The sequence below is a fragment of the Silurus meridionalis genome, chromosome 11, assembly GCF_014805685.1.
Source record: "Silurus meridionalis isolate SWU-2019-XX chromosome 11, ASM1480568v1, whole genome shotgun sequence".
In the NCBI taxonomy this organism is placed as follows: Eukaryota; Metazoa; Chordata; class Actinopteri; order Siluriformes; family Siluridae; genus Silurus; species Silurus meridionalis.
In genome coordinates, this window is record NC_060894.1 from 1,697,501 (window position 1) to 1,715,000 (window position 17,500).

At 40.8% G+C, this 17,500-nt stretch overlaps 1 protein-coding gene across 1 annotated transcript in view; it reads right to left on the reverse strand.

Annotated features, from left to right (window-relative positions):
- Positions 1-1,170: 1,170 nt before the first annotated feature.
- The window catches only part of igsf9a (immunoglobulin superfamily, member 9a), a 42,943-nt gene continuing 26,613 nt past the window's right edge, over positions 1,171-17,500 (reverse strand). Inside the window, exons 5-22 of the mRNA XM_046861829.1 lie at positions 16,340-16,491; positions 15,897-16,014; positions 15,227-15,368; positions 14,962-15,107; positions 14,117-14,259; positions 13,260-13,400; positions 12,941-13,057; positions 12,117-12,270; positions 11,801-11,912; positions 10,258-10,439; positions 9,927-10,138; positions 8,535-8,619; positions 8,210-8,380; positions 8,024-8,042; positions 4,822-6,882; positions 3,243-3,421; positions 2,938-3,077; positions 1,171-1,938 (exon numbers count right to left, since the gene is read on the reverse strand). Coding sequence (XP_046717785.1) covers positions 2,947-3,077; positions 3,243-3,421; positions 4,822-6,882; positions 8,024-8,042; positions 8,210-8,380; positions 8,535-8,619; positions 9,927-10,138; positions 10,258-10,439; positions 11,801-11,912; positions 12,117-12,270; positions 12,941-13,057; positions 13,260-13,400; positions 14,117-14,259; positions 14,962-15,107; positions 15,227-15,368; positions 15,897-16,014; positions 16,340-16,491 — 4,265 coding nt within the window. The 3' untranslated portion in view covers positions 1,171-1,938; positions 2,938-2,946. The remainder of the gene's footprint in view (positions 1,939-2,937; positions 3,078-3,242; positions 3,422-4,821; positions 6,883-8,023; positions 8,043-8,209; positions 8,381-8,534; positions 8,620-9,926; positions 10,139-10,257; positions 10,440-11,800; positions 11,913-12,116; positions 12,271-12,940; positions 13,058-13,259; positions 13,401-14,116; positions 14,260-14,961; positions 15,108-15,226; positions 15,369-15,896; positions 16,015-16,339; positions 16,492-17,500) is intronic.

Consider the following 17,500-nt stretch of genomic DNA (forward strand, 5'->3'; position numbering starts at 1 on the left):
ATAAAAAATGTCGCTCGGGTATTAGAGACTGTTATATGTTACATTTTCAGCTCTTTCTCTTTTTTCATGAAGTTCAAATGAAAATAATAATGGCGTCAGTGTGGCTGCTGCACCACCAGTTCAATCGGGATTATTGATGATGCCACACGAGACACTTCGCGCTTTGCTCTCGGTTCGGATCTATACACTGAGTCCACAGAGTTTAAAGCTGTGTGTGTGTGTGTGTGTGTGTGTGTGTGTGTGTGTGTGTTCCCTGGAAACTAAGCTGACATTTAATGCACTGTTCCACATCCTGGGTCTTTATAAAAGAATGATGTCTGGCAAACTCTGTGCTTTTCATATTAACTTCTTTTCTGTCTCTCAGTTCGCCGCGTTTATCGCTCTTTGTTTTTTTTTTGCGTAAATCCGAGCTCAACTTGTGTGTGTTCCTTGATAACCACAAATCATATGTCAATTATGGTATTGTCTTCAAGGCACATTTATGCTCAGCCCCACCTACAAAACGTCATAAAAATGTGAGGGTCGAAAAGAAGCTGCATCAGAAGAGCAGCATCGAGCAAAAACTTCGAAATCCAATAACGCAGCATAGCCACTGCAGCACATCAGCCAGTTTTCGTTTATAAAACTGGTGTGTGAATGGAATAAGTGACGTGTTTTTCAAACTGCAGCAAATATAATGTGGACACCAGAGCATCCCATTCCATATTTAATCCCCCATCTTACCAAACTCTTCTGGAAAGATGTTTCAGTAGATTTTTGGAGTGTGCCTATGGGGATTCAGTCATTTAGTAATGTCAGGTAGTGATGTAGGTGAGGTGAAGAAGCCTGGCGTTTACAATCATACCTTCAATAGGTTTGGAGCTGTATAGCAGCAGATCTTCCACACACTTCCAACCCATGAAAAGGACATCTTCATGGAGCTTTGTGATGCTTGTTCAAGTTCAGTGTTACAGTTTGAGGACTGTATATATAGATGAAAATGTGACGTTTCTTTTTTTATCGACTTGTTGTGAATGTGATCATTATCGCTTAGAGTCATACATGAACCTTATACAAAGACAATTACCAAATAATTCGATTTCTCTACGATTAGAAAAATAAAGCGAATATATTCACGTTGAGTAAAAACATGGAGGAAGAAGTTCAGTCTGAGTTTGGTGGAAACCGTAATCCTTCATATACGTATTTATATATAGGTTTGTTTTGTTTTTGAAAGAAGTGAACTTTTTCAAGCCATTTCACCTTATATAACCGATCACACGCTTACAGCCTCAGAGCGCGAAGAAAGCTTTCACTTTAGAACTTTTTCCACACAAACTGACCAGGGCTTTAATCCCAGCGCTCAGTCTCCGAGCGCAGATCGATATCGACGTCCACGGCTCAACGCCGTGCACAAAGTTCACTCTGAACTGCATCTCGAATTCTCAAAAACACCCGATTTTGACAAATCTTCTCCATTGTAGTCCTGTTCTATCATTGGAATCTTTTTTTTTTTTTTTGCGCAGATACAGGAAGTGGGAACGACAGGGCTGACTGAGCAGAGCAGATTATCTCGAGTCTGTTTTCTTCCTGGCTGTAATCTCGTCTGAGTGATAAAACCAGGAATTCAGTTCTTTCATCCTTCGAGTCTGGCGAATTCAACCAATCAGATTCGACCTTCTTTAATTCCAAGGTGAAATTTATCCTGAAATTATCCAAATGCCAGAAAAACCAGACATGTCCATATCAGGCTGCCATTCGTACAGTACGCAGCTTATTTGTGGCAGTAAAGTCGTAGCCGTCGTATGTGAAAAGACGTTTAGGAATTGCATTGAACACTGACAGCAAAATAAAAAAATCTGGGGGTCCTGTTTCGCTTTGTTGATTTCCCATCGAGTCTCTTGGTGTTTCGAGATGAGATGCGTTGCTCACTGGTATGGGCTGTTGGTTCAGAGGATCCTGTTTTACACAGAAAGAGAAACACTGAAGCGTGTTGATTTGATACCGGTATCAATTATGCATCGGGTTTTGCTCGGGGAAATATTGACTATTGCGCTATTAAAATATTTAATAGAGCTATTCCTTCGCGAGAGTCAGATACGTATTTTATTATTCAGCTTAATCATGTGACTAATGCAATATTACTGAATATGACATTTCTTATTTCTTATTTGCATACACACATACACACACACACACACACGTACATTCAGACTAGCAAGCGACGAGTCTCTTATCGCTTGCTTTTTCAACTTCTGATCCTAAATGGAAATCTACAGCCTACAGCTTTATGCTAGCTATATTTTCAGTTTAGATTAGCAAAGCAAGCTGACTATCCTAGCTTTATACAGTCACCCAAACCACCAGACACTCTGTTACAACGTTCCTTTTTTACATTACATCCCTATTAATGAGAGCTTACTCAAAAGTTTGTGGACACCTGGCTAATTGATATGCACTCCACTCTTTTGGGAGGATGTTCCATTAGATTTTGTGGAGATTTGTGCATGTTTAGCCACAAGGATGTTAGTCATGCAAAGGTTTTCTTCATGGATCTGGATTTGTGCACTGGGGCATCCTGGATCAGGTTTGGGTCTCCTAGTTCGAGCAGATCCGAGGACGTCCAATACAATTGTACGAATCCATGAATCCAAATTTTTGGTAACCATTTGGGAAAGAAGCACATGTGAGTGGAAAAAATCAGGTGTCCCAATACTTTTGTCCCTATAAAGTGTATATAGAGGATAAGCTCATACTGTTTATGTTTTTTTATTAATTCAATTGAAATTCAGCGCCATTCAATTCCATTCGTATGGCGTTTTATACAACGGACATTTTCACAATGCAGCTTTATGGATCAGTTCATATAATTTATCCGTCGCTCTGGATAAGGACGTCTGCCATATGCCATGAATGTGACTGTAAATATAGAATAAGTATTTTGTGTATGTTAATTACCAATAAGTCTCAGAAAAGCACAGCATCCGCATCAGGAACAGGGACTTTGTCAGGATAGCACATGGAGCCGTGCTGAATTTCCAGCTCCAGGAGAGATTCTTCACAGCTGGGGGGCAGAATGCTTACCAAGCGATACAGACCTGCAGAAATAAATAAATCAGGTACATTGTTCACTTCTGATTGGTTCAAGATGTTGTGTAATGAGCTATCAATGTGCTCGTAGTAGTATATCATCAACTCTTCAACTGTTAAGAACGCTCAGGAGAACATTTCAAGTGTCTCCGATTCAACAGATTTCCCCCTACCTCTCTTTTCCTGCTTCGAGGACTGCCTGCTGTCGTTTATAGCGCTCCTCTGACTTCCTTTGCTCAGGATCTCCCCCTGCAGGTTTACCGAGCTGATTGACGTTTTGAGGTCATTAGAGTTCATGGAGATGTAGTTTGAGTCCCACTCATAGTTCTCATCAACAGAATCCCTCCTGGAGCTAGAGGTTTAAAGATAGTGTTTTTTTTTATTATTATTATTTCAGAACACATCATGAAAGCAAACCTATAAACGACCATGTAAAACATCAAAATATTTCTGTGAAGAGCAGGAATTGTTCTTGTCACAATTTAAGACACTCGATACTGCTATCTGGGTGGGAAAGTTTTCTTCTTTCTCATGTGCAATAGACTGACGCTAGCCAATCAGGGATGGCTCTACCCCCCCCCACCCTGCCTCCTCCTCGAAGTTGAGGTTATTTATAGGCTTTTGGGTTATTGAGTTCCTGATTAAACCTGCGAAACAATTTATGTGTCCAGTCAAAGTGGCTAATAAATAATAAACTGCTGGGTTCTGATTTCCACCACTGTAAATAAAATCACAGTAACAGACCCCTTGGTTGTGTTACATAAAGCTTCACTGAAAACATTCAATGGTGCAGGAAAAGGGGGTTTCCAAGACCAGGAATAGATTAAATCAAAAGTGTACATGTTGGCATTTATATCGCAATTCATCGTTTTTAAAAAGCTTTAAGATCTGCAGATAACAGCATAAGAACAGAACGATATAAACGTTTCTCGCGTGTGTTCTCTCAGAATCACTGCTGCTCCATGAATATGACGCATCACAACACTACAAAGACTGACGCTTGTCCTGAGAGTCAGATAGAATACAGATTAACATGGCAGAGGTAGAGCTGCATCTTCCTGCAGACCGAACAGCAAAAGTACGTCTGGCTTTTATACATATAAAAAAAAGCCTGTTTGTAAAAGGGGCCATGCGTAAGAAGTCAGAAGACACTTACGGAAATGATGATTTGCTGTCTGTCTGAACCAAAAATATAAAAATTAACAGTACCATATTGAATTGCTTGGCATCATATTTTTTACTTTGCACTGTGTTGTGAAATGGATCGGTAACTGCTTCATATGTAACTTTAATGTAGCATATAGTTGTCTATACATCGAGACGCAAATCACATCGGTCTCAGTTTTGGAAATCTCTAATAAACACTGTTAATAATAGTGACAGAAAAGATCCAGCTAGCAAGAGTGACTTGGAAACTGCTACATAATAAGAAAATTGGGGCAGATTTAAACAGAAACTGTGGCAATTAAACGACAAAGAATTTTTAATCCTTTGCATGTAATTTTATGTAAATTAACTTGGAAAGAAAAGGAATTTCAGCTTCACTCTGTTCTTGTCCTGGTGTATCAGCAGGGATTCAGTATCATTAATGGAGAACCCCCACCTTGCAGTATGTTGTGTTTCTTTTATTTAACACACTCGATTTCAATTAGCTGCTCTAAAGCCCCCTAGCCTAGAGCTAAAACGCTGAACTATAGATCAAATAAAAGAATAACGCACAAAGAAATTCATATGGAAACAGGTATATCTTACCAATCCTGCAGAGAGGGCTGGCCAGGCTCATCTCTGTAGCTCTCCTCAGGGATCTCTAGGGAACTGTTTAAAGGTGGGCTAAAAGACAGAGATTGCCTGCTGCTAGGCTGATCCAGACTTCCTCTGCCACTGCTATGGCTGGCGTAGCTCCGGCAACTTCCCTCGGGTTCTGGGGAGTAGCAATGCATCGGAGGCCAGCTGGAATTCTCCAGAGGCATGGAAGGCGGACTGTGGCGCTGACAGTCTTGGTCAGGAATAGAAGCAGTATGAGAGGCCTGCTGATTATGGGAGTCTCTAAGCTGAATGTCTGGAGGTGTACACGGTTTAGTTTCTTGACTCACTGTTCGGTTCTCATCACCATTTGAAGGAGGGGAATTTTGCTGCATGTTTAGCGAGTCAATCCAGGCATCAGGGGGCAGGAATTGCTCGCTGTACATATTATCTTCCAAACTAGGGGCACTTTTGTGGTGAATTATACCCTGAGAACCCCCATTAAGACCATTTTTTAAAGCTGGACTTTGTCGATGTTTTGAAGGAAGGGTTCTGCTTGACCCACTGCTCATCCTCCCCAGGTCCCTTCTCATGCCTCTCTGAATGGTTTTGTACCCCGAATGTTTTTCGGTCTCCATCTGCAGCTGATATATACTGCGTTTCTGAGAATCCATGGACTGTTGCATGGACCTTGTTAGAGGAGACGGCGCCTGTACCTCCGGCTCATCCACACACATCTCCACATAATCAGTTGCACAGCTAACCTGCCCTCTGCTTTTCTCTGCTTTCCGTCCTCGCTGTGTCTCTCCCAAGTGACTCATTCTTGGGAAAATATGTTGTTGACTGCATCCGTAGGCTCCAGGATTATTCAGCCTGCTCTCCACACTATAATGAGATCTTTCCAAAGTTGGGTCTAAAGGTTTATTATCAAAATTGACAGGGGCACCTTCAGTCATGGTTCGCCTTCGACGCTGATCTTTAACACGTGATCTCTGGTGCTCCCCTCGCTCTAGACTTTTAGACCTTCTGTGGTTTGACATTTGGTTTAAATGAGAGTCGTTCAGGCACTCAAAAGCCCTTTCGTGGCAATTCTGTGCATGAACGAGGTTACTGGGAGACATTATGTATCCAGCCTCCCACGGAATGCAAGAGGAAGCTCTCACTCTTGGGCTAATAGTGTTATTGGATAGACATTGCCCTCTATTGGACAACTGGGAAACATGCAAGAATCCCATTTCGCTGCCTTTCCAGGCAGTTTCATCATTATCCTCGATATCCCTCTTCCTCTCTGCTCGGAGTGATCCACCTGTCTTGCTTTCAAAGTTTTGACCCAGAGTGTATTTACGCAACTCTCGCTCCAGTTCCTCTCGCTCTTGGGCCAGCCTCAGACAATGGTTCAGGTTTCCTTGTTCTTTTTCATGCTCCATTTGCAGAACAAGAGTGTTGGCCGTGGAGTGAGTCCCGGCACGCTTTAGCGTCTGACAGTTGTCTGATGGTGGGTAAAGAACTGAGCAGCTGGTCTCTGAGGACAGACTTGATCGATTTGAGATCTCCTGTCCCAGAGTCACAGAGTAGCAGCCATACCGGGGCAACGTTTGTGCTCTGCCCGAAGGAGAAATGTCCAACCCACAAGAAGGCATGTCCACGGAAAGGACAAAAGGAGGATGCTTCCTTTCACTCCTGTGAGAGCACAAAGATTGTGTTTTACGAAGTTTGGCATCATAGGCTCGTTCGGACGAATGCGAAAAGCTTTGCCTTGCCCTTTCATGCTTGGATGAAGCAAAATCTGAAGTGCTAAGCTCTTCATAAGGCTCATGCATGAAGCGGCCATCTGGCCCACGATGAATGAGTTCTACAGTAGAGGAACGATGGAGGTGATTCTCGGGTACTGAACCCTGCAATGGAGGTTGGGTACGTGGGAGCTGGTGCTGTTTCTGGTCAGGACAATCGCTCCGGTTGGATTTCTCCAAGGACGAGTGGTCTGAAGAGGAGGAGGAACTGGAGAGTGGCCGAAGAGGGAGGAGTTTCTGTTTTAGTACACTGTCAGGGCTGCCAGGAGCTGAGTCAGGTCTGAAGGGGATAAAGGATGTGAAGAATGAGCAATTATAACAAGAATTTGGCAAAATTGAACTGATTGGTGAAATTGATTTTGATTTTGCTACCATTATTACCTCATTATATAAAACCCAAACCTGTACCATACAATACAACAACATTTACAGACTGGCCAAAACAAAATACATGACATGAATACCAATGACATGATTCCGCATTAGTTTTATTCACTGTTGATTTGCGTGGGCACGATTGATTTGAAAAAGTGCTCTGACACTTTTATTGACAGATTTCTGGTAAACATTTGGTGGCATTCATAGTAAATAGTGAAAGTCGACCAATTTTACTGACAGATCGTACTTGCTGATAATCGATCACTCCATGTAAAATAGTACCAAATTTAATTAAAAAAATAAAAATTGAAAAAAACAATCAGGCATATCATTATAGCCGCCAATCAGGCATAACATTACGACCACCTGTCTAGTATTGTGTTGGTCCCTTTTTGCTGTTAAAACAGTCGTGACTTATCGAGCATCAACAGCATGAACTTCTTCAGTGGTGTGAGCTACAGGAGCTCGTCTGTTGGATCGGACCACACTCATAATGTTATAATGTCAATGTTATGCCACTGTATGTATTAATTTTAACATTCCAAACAAATAAAAACAGTTACATAAAAAATGGCACTTCAAATAAACAGTACAGTGATTCACCTCTCGAGGCCGCTCTCGTACTGTATAACTCAACCCGGAAAAACTATGTATTTTTTGCCAATAGCCAATATATCCAGCGATGAATCTGCAAGACCGATGAATCGGTCAACCAAATTAAATAGCTTTAGGAATGGTTCACACAATTCTCTAATTGTCTGTCAAAGATTTATTCTCACATTAATTAATCAATTATACTAAAAAACATATTTTTATTTTCTGTAACAGAGGGCAAAAGTGCCTCATCACTTAATAAACCTAGATGGAAAATTATGTCCAGTTGAAAATATTACTAATGTGCGATCAGAGAAAGGGGCTTCCAGGGGGGGCAATTCATATCTTAAAACTATCTACAGAGTGTTACTGTATTTCAAATGTGATATATTTCATATCTGTGTGTCCTAAACCATGGTATTGGATGAGTAAAAAAAAAATACACTTACTTCCTAGATGATGCATGATCTGAAATAAGTAACAGAACAATGGAAATGAGTGACACAGAGAAATGAAAACTCAACAAAGAATTACTTGATGACAGGAAATGTGTGCTTTATATTGAGCTGAGACAAAGAATGTCACTGAGTATGACGTTCATATTGCTATGGTTCATAAAAAAAGGCATTCTGTACCCTGCATCATCTTCCTGTGGCGTCGACTTCTTTTCCGGCCAATTAAACACACTGTGACCAAAACAGCGAGAAGCAAAAGACACAAGACCCCCATCCCGATCACCACTCCAGCCCACAGCGGCTGAGGCTCCGCCCCTGGGAGGAGTGAACTTGGAGAATGCATGTTGATGACTGCAAAATGAGAAAAAAAGATTGTATTTATTCCATCACAGTGCTCCGAAACGGAACAATGGATGATTTACGAGAATAATCCAAATAGATATGAGCCTCAGTTGAATAACCGGAGCAGTAGGAGAGAAACTGGAACGAGGTTTTAGGCACTGACCCAAAGTGGAGACATTGATCGAGTGACTGGGAATGCTCAGCTGCTCTCCACGCCGAGACAGGAGCCGTAGCTCATAGTTGCAGTACTGCACAAAGGGAAGGAAGAAACGCAAAAAGGCATTGGAATGGCATTTAATGAAATCTTATCGAATGCAAACAGGACAGTATGAGAATGAAGCAGTGTGAAAGCAGTATTATGGAATGCAATTGTGGCAGTTTTTTAATGTTGAAAGTGTTTTAGAAGCAAAAATGTATCAAATATAAAAATCTTTCATTGGTTTGACCAATTTAATGCTCTCTTAAAATCTTTAGGATAAAAACATGGTGTTTGGAAGAGAGTGGACTTTGGGTGAGTTGTTTTAACACTACATGGACAAAGATAATAGGACACCAGACTTTTCCAACCATATGGACTTCTCCATATCTTCTCAAGCTCCACAAAGATATGCTTTATATGGGTTGAAAAAGGTGGAAGATCTCCACCTCCAATTAAACTCCAACTCTACTGAACACCTTTGGGATGAATGGAACGAAAACTGCACCCCAGACCTCCTCACCTTCTCACCTTCTCACCTCCATCACTACTTTACTAACACCCTTTGTAAATGAGCACCAATCTCCACAAACATCTAGTGAAACATTTTCCCAGAAGAGTGGAGCTCATTATAAAAGTAAATAAACACTAAATGTGGAATGGGATGTTCAAAAAAGAAGCACAAAATGTAGCAATCATAGTTATGGTCAGGCGTCCACTAACTTTTTTCTATGTATTGTGTGTGACTTCAGGGAGAGGTTTTAAGAAGATGAAGCAGTTTAATGCTGGAATGTTGCTTCTTCAGACTGACAGAGAACGCAATTCTGTCTTTGTAAGCCGTCTCTATCGGTAAGACTGATATGTTCAGGATTTACATTTGGAGGAGGTCGGAGGTTAGTGGTTAAGGCATTGGACTTTGAATCGAAGGTCGTAAGTTCAAATCCCAGCCACTCCAAGCTGGAGGAGATAAATGTAAGTCGCTGGATTTGGGTGTCCACCAAATGCAAAGGTACCACTCTGATACGTGTTTAGATTCAGTATGACGTGGCGTTTCTTGAAGGCTTGTATCTACCTCGCTAGAAATCAAGTCACAGCTCTCAAAACTTTTGCTTTATAAGAATGAACTTCAAATATATTGTAACATAAAGTATATCTATATTGTCTTTATTATAACAATGCTTATATTGCTGCACAATCGATTCGGTAGTTTCTTCATTCCAAGCATTTAGTTTTTCAGGCTTGAAAATAAGCCGAACAAATTTTCCTTCAAAGGCAATTCCAAAGAAGTGTATGGTTTTAACACAGGGGATGCAGTCAGTTAAAGTAAGCATTGATATTTTTTGCATCTTAAATTATTACCTTCTGTAATCCTTGAACGAGTATTTCGCTCTTATTCCCATCGATGTCCTCCTCCAATGTCAACCACTCGCCCTCCTCAAGACGTGATTGCAGGACGAAACTGTCGATAGGGAGCTGCTGGTGCGATGACGCGTCCCACCGGAGATAAACCCCTTCAGAGCTCTGGTTGAAGAACAGCAGTGTGGGTGGATCTGGCTTGATAGGAAGTGCATCTAGATAGAAAGCATGAAAGTTGAGGGAGTGGAAGTCAAAACGGAAAACACAGACTCGTAGATCAGGACAGAGAGCAAGAAGATCTACAGCTGGTTAATAGAGGTAAACCGGTTCTGACCCATAGTTTCAGCAGCGGCGATTTCACTGAACGGGCCGCTGCCCAGCTTGTTGTGAGCCATCACGCTGAACTGGTACTCGGTAGATGGAAGGAGGTCGCTGACCAACACACTGGTGCTGGAGGACGGACCAGGAGCTGAACGCCATTCCTGCTGCTCCTCATCTGCACAGACACACTTCAGCCTGGAGGAAAACAAGCACAATTATTACTGAAATATTGCAGATGGTTCGACATTAATTACGATCTCAGTATTCATATCTCTAATGATGCTCTGATGGCAAGTGCTTACAAATAAATGCCCATGAAAAGCTGCAAACACTTCTGCACAAACTCAGAGTTATGGAATAAATGTAGCTGGACTCTGAATGCATGTAACTTTCACTGTGTAAATGAAAACTTCAATCAAAACAGTCTTAAAGTTTTAATGAGAAAGTTTAAATAGAGAAACACGTCTGCATGTCACATCAAACATAACATACATAATCAGTATCAGTACATAAATAAATGGTGAATTTAATGGCCTCATTCTTTGTTGTTTGATTGATATATACACAAGAAAGAACACAAGAAAGAAACAGAGAAAGATTGATTGACGGAATGTAATTAAATTGACTGCTTTTTTAATACTTTGTAGTGTTGATCTTTTCTGGTTTATGGCTCTCTAAGTGTATTGTGCATCAGCCTGAAATAAACTGTCTACAAACCAAGATGGCTGCTGAGTAGATGGAATTTACTAAAAGGACAAAAAAATCTTTGGAATCTGCATATAGCACTCCATTTTTAGTTTGTAGTAAAAATATATTTTTTTAATTCTATAGCACTTTTAGCAATAGACATTGTCTCAAAGCAGCTTGTATAAGAATGTATAAGTTAGCGGTCGACCGATTCATCAGTTTTATTGTTCGGTTGCAGGAACTATTGGCTATCGGCAAAAATCCATACCGGTAGTTTTTCTGGGTTGCCTTTTACAGTACGAGAGCGGCCTCTAGAGGCAAAAAAACGACGCTATGTTATATTTATTCAAAGTGTCTTTTTTTATTTACTTTGGATATTTACTGTTTTTATTTATTAAAAGTGTTACTTTTTGTTTCAGTTCAAATGCAAGTATTTTATTTTATTAAATTTTTTTAATTTATTAATATATTAATATTTATTTAATTTAGCACGTTTCCATGATGTGGCACTGAATGTCCATTCCTTAAAAGTCCATCATGATGATGTGTTCAGTGACTGGCGTTTAAACGCAGAACTGTTCTATATAATGTCACATCATGTTAAATGGTAGTAAACCCATTTTTTGGTCCATTTATTGTTATATTTATTGTTATCATGTCCATTATAGTAGCTATAAACAGCCTGACCAATCAGAGTCCAGGATTTAACAATAGTATGATATATAGGATCGCTGTAGTACCAGTATTGTGGTGTTTGTTCTGTTATTAGTTTGGAGCCAGCACAAATTCTTTCTCGCACACACACACACACACACACACACACACACACACACACACACAGACATGATAATGCTTTTCCAGACACTAACCAGACGGTGAATGTTTGTGCATATCCCCCATCAAATCCAGGCGTCCAGGACACATTGGCCTGATTTACTCCAACTTCAACAGACACGGAGGATACAGCATGGGGACTTGTACCTGACACACACACACACACACACACACACACACACACACACACACAATGAAAGAAGAGAACAGTACACTGCATAAAATACAGAGAAAAGAAGAGAAACATCTCCATTCCGTTTTTGTGTGTGTATGTGTGTGTGTGTGTGTGTGTGTGTGTGTGTGTGTGTGTGTGTGTGTGTGTGTGTGTGTGTGTGTGGTGTCGATCCTCACCGAGCACTGTGATGGTGGTAGTGGTCGTGATGGTGGAGACTCGGTTCCTCACACTGCACTCCCACTCACCATAATGCTCTTTACTCAGAGACTGAAGGAGCAGAGAACCGTTTCCTGACACGGAGTACAGAGGGCGAGAGACCGACGGACTGAGCTAGAGAGAGAAAGAGAGAGAGAGAGAGAGAGAGAGAGAGAGAGAGACTGAATTAGGGAGTATACAAGCAAGGTGGAGAAAGTCACATTTGGAGAAACAAATAGGGAAAGTGAAAGAAAGAGTGTCCATCCATCCATCCATCCATCCAGCCATCCCCTTTTCTTTCTTTCTGTATTTAGACATTTTGTCATTTTCATCCGTCCATCTATCCATCTATCCTTCCTTATATCTTTTACTCTTCCCCATCCACCCATCCTTTTCTCCTCTCTCCCTCTCTGACAGGTTTTTGACATCTATCTATCTATCTATCTATCTATCTATCTATCTGTCTGTCTGTCTGTCTGTCTGTCTGTCTGTCTGTCTGTCTGTCTGTCTGTCTGTCTGTCACCCTTTCTGTTTCTTTATTATTTCTTTCATTCTTTTTGAATTTTCTTCTTCCCTCCTTCCTTAATTTCTTTCTAACACAATATAAATACTCATCTGTCGTTAAACTGTAAAAAAAAAACACTCTTTACATCTTTACTTGTAACAGTTCCAGTGCAAATGTATAAAAAAAACACTGTTAATCCATTTACATGAAAAATGTACGTTCTGAAGCAAAACCAGTTGGACCAATCAGAGCTGAGCATTCAGCTGCACTGTGGTGTAAACATCTAACCCTCCTGCTTACCTTGGTCCAGGTGATTGTAAGCTGAGGTTCTCCCTGTGCTTGGCAGGGGATCATCAGCGTCCTCCCGACTTCCGCCCTGTACTCTTTGTTTGGGGCGAGTGTGATGGATGGAGGGTCCTGAAAGAGTTCAGAACATGACATTACTGCGTGACCTTCTGTCACTTCCTCTATTAGAGCAGTTTTTCCTTTAAAGCTCAGAGGAACTGAGTTTCCTGATTGCTTTCTAATGAGGTAAACAGTATTGTGGCTCAATAATAACGTTCCATCATCTGCACATCAACTTTCCTTTTACACACACTGAACTTCTAAAAAGCCTGACCTGCAGGACGACGCTGGTGCGCTCTGATTGGCCCATGGTCCCGTAGCTGTTGTACGGAGTGCAGGTGTAGACGCCGAGCGCGTCGTCGTTAGCCGTGGTGATCACGATCGAACCGTCTGTTGTCAGGATCCAGCCTGGGTACTGAACACGTCAGAACATTAACATACCATTTACATCTCAAAACATCACAGCAGAAGGAACTTCATGTAAATATTGTAGCATCATCAACTTCCTGCACGTCCTCATCACGTCTCTCGTGTCTCCTGCTTCAGATCTTCATTATTTCTTTATTGCTTGATTTCCTACATGTGTTTACTTCCACTTGTTCCCTCCATAGTTTCTTACTTTCTTTTTCTTCCTTCTTATTTTTTTCACTTTTTTTCCTGCCTCTCCTTCCTCCTTCTTTCTTTCTTTCTTTCTTTCTTTCTTTCTTTCTTTCTTTCTTTCTTACTTTCTTTCTTTCTTCCTTCATATTCTTAGTCTTTTGTTCTTTCTTTCTTTCGTTCTTTCTTTCTTTCTTTCTTTCTTTCTTTCTTTCTTTCTTTCTTTCTTTCTTTTTCTTTCTTTCCCCATTAACTTCCTTCCTTATTATTTTTCCATTTCCTTATTTCCTTCCTTCCTATTTTTACACTTTTTTGCCTCTCCTTCCTCCTTCTTTAATTCCTTTTTCATTCTTTCTTTCTTCCTTTCATTCATTCATTCTTTCATTAATTATTTCTTTCTTCCTTTCATCTTATTTTTTTCCATGTTCTTCCACCTTCCTTCCTTCCTTCCTTTCTTGTGTGTGTGTGTGTGTGTGTGTGTGTGTGTGTGTGTGTGTGTGTGTGTAAAGGGATAAAACAGAACACGTGTCTCACAGCGTTGAGGTCGAGCGCTTTTCCGTTTTTGGTCCAGTCCACTCGGAGCAGCGGGGGTTCAGAAAGCAGTGGGCAGGAGATCACTCCTCTCAGGCCTGTAGGGAGGAAGATCTGCTCGGGCATGTGGGTCACCTGTGCAGGGTCTGTTACAGAGGCAGGGGTTACCTCAGGTCAACTCAGCAGGCTTTTATTATAACATTTATAATACATTTAGTTTTTATACCATTTGTTTCAAAAATCTAATCCTTTTCAAACTGAACACCAAAAGCACAAACACTCATAGATGAGAGTGAGTTCCATGAAGATCTGCTTTACATGGTTTGGAGTGGAAGATCTCCTGCAATCTCTAAACCCTATTGAACAGCTTTGGGATGAATGTGAATTCTGACTGCACCCCAGAACCTTCTCATGTTCTCACCTACATCAGTAAGTGCAAGTCCACTCTTCTGGGAAGATGTTCCACTAGATTTGTGCACATTCAGACACAAGAGTGTTAGTAAATTCAGGTAGTGATGGAGGTGAGAAGGTGAGGAGGTTCCTGGGGTGCAGTCAGCGTTCACATGCATGCCAAAGGTTTTCAATAGAGTTGGAGCTCTGTAGCAGGAGATCTTCCACCTTTTCTAACCCATGTAAGGCATTATTATTATTATTATTATTATTATTATTATTATTATTACAAATAATATGTATTTATTTAGTTTTATTATTTACTTTTTCTATTTATCTCATTATTTTATATTTATAACTTTTTTTAATATATATTTTTTATATTATATATATATATTTTTATATGTAATTTATTTCAATTCCTTTAGAACACACAAACGTCACACATAAACACGTACGTCGCACTGTAAGCGTAGCCGAAGCAGTTGGCGAAGTCGGAAGTCCGTTCGTTGGCATGCAGACATATTTCCCAGAATCCACCGGGATTAAGCTGGATATGAGCAGTGTGCCGTCTACCATCACCTTCACACGAGACTTCAGAGACCTGACCAAACACAAAAAGATAAAAACGATCAGGTGATCAGATGAGTGATCAGAAACAGCGACTATAAAATGTCTCTCTGATGCTGAACTTTATGTTTTTTTCTAAATCTGGAGACCTACTCTATATGGTAGATGTTCTCTCCATCTCTCATCCACACGTAGGTCATGTTGGGAGGATCGGCCTCAGCCTGGCACCGCAGCAAGGCATTGTGGGACATGTTGAGGATGGTGTCCGTCGGGGGAATCAGGATTACAGGAGGACCTGTTATGAGGAGACCAGGAAAGTAAAGCTATTTATTATTGCACAATGTTTTAATTTGCAGGCAGTTCTTAAATCCACCACTAGATGGCAGGATCTGATTGTCCAAGATCATTGCCATTCAAATTTACATACAATCAGGAAGTCAGGAAGAGGGAGAGAGAAATGACCAGATGACATCATCGATTCATTTGACTTGGGAATAATGGTGATCAGTGGTTGGATGTTAGGAACAGTGGTGATTGGTGATTGGATATCAGAACTGTGTTTGTTCATCTTTGTTGAAAATGTTGAACAGTGATTGGATGTTAAGAATAAAGTAATTGGACATGAGGAAATAAAAGTGATCAGTGATTAGACATCAGGAACAGTGTTGATCAGTGATGTCACACAGGCTCCATTCAGGCCTTACGCTTTAGTAGTGAGGTAGTCAGGTGAACATGTGAGCTGGAGAGATGCATAACTTGTCTAAGAAGCTCTAGACAACTGAGTCTCTATTGGAGGAGTAGGAGGTGTTGTGTAGGAGCTAACCTTTGACCCTGAGCTGCATGGTGTGAATCTCATTTCCATCGCTGTTAGAGGCCTGGCACTGGTAACGTCCTGCTGTCTCTCTACTCACAGAGGAGAAAGTCAGACTCCCATTCAGGACCTTTGGAAAGAGAAAGAAAGAGAGAGGGATGTGGGTCAGGATGGTGGGAGGGAACAACAGGAAGGGAGGAGAACATACATGGAAATTTTGGTGGAGGGGAAAATGAAAGCCGATGATGCAAGCCACAGTGCTATTAATAATGAGAAATTAGAACTTTTAAAAGTTCTTGTGTAGTTCTTGTGTAGATCTTTCTTGACTGATCACTTCTGGATTAAAAGCATTAAAAGAAAATGTTTAGCAAGTCCAACAAGGTTCTCTGTTAGGCTCCTTGTTATTTTTCGCTCGTTTATCTCCCCCATGTTTAAACTCATGAATATAAACTCACAGTCACATCGCTGGTCTGGTTCAACACCACACCGTCTTTATACCACTGGATGGTGGGAGGAGGGTTGCCATGGGCGACACACTTCAGTGTGATCGATCTGCTGACTAAGGCTTCTGTGATTGAGGGTGGAGTTTCGATGAACACAGGCGGAGCTGAAACATACATAAATAAATATTTCAAGAAACTGATCAATAATAACACAGGACAATAAATCCTCCTTCTCCTCCCCCTCTTCCACCCCATCATCTTCCTCACCAGATGATAAACTTGAGGATGTCTCTGTCCAGGGGGTGGAGCTGGACCTGATCCAATCCTAAAATGGCTAACCACTGGTGTGTACACTATACACCTGAGCTTTCCTGCTTATGTGGTTCTTCTCAAAACTGTTACCACAACGCTGGAGGCAGACAAGTGTGTCTTTGAATGCAGTAGCAATCAATTTTGTGTTCATTTGAACTTGTGCCCAAAGTGAGCTCAATGTAGATATGATTTAGATGGTTTGGAGATGAAGATCCTGAGTGGCCTGCTATTAAGCTCTGATCTCAACCATACAGAACATCTTTGGGATAAATGTGAACACTGGCTGCACCCCAGGCCTCCTCACCTTCTCACCTACATCACTAGCTCACTTTACTAACACCCTTGTGGCTGATAATGTCCATAAGCACGCTCCAAAATGTAGTGAAACATCTTCCCAGAACAGTGGAGGGAATTATAAGAGCAAATTGGAACTGAATGTGGAATGTGAAGATGAAAAAGCACATACCAAACTTAGAAGCAAATAAATAAATAACAAGGGCATGAGGATAGTAAAAGAGTTCCTATAGTAAAGATAGTAAAGAGTTCTAGTGAAAGAGTAAAAGAAAGAAAGAAAGCAAGAAAGAAAGAAAGAAAGAAAGAAAAACTAATACAGTTACATAAAAGCTGTAATTATGGGTAAGGTGCTATGGATATAGAGGAATCAAATGTCTGCAGTTAAAGAGGAAAGAAAAGAGAGAGAGAGAGAGAGAGAGAGAGAGAGAGAGAGAGAGAGATGAAGTGTTTTGTGAAATATTATAAAGACTTTGATTTAGAACCACACATCATTGGCGCCACGATCATGGAATCACTACGATTGCTGATGAAACTGTTATTCGTTAATATCAGCCTTCAGGTTGGTTG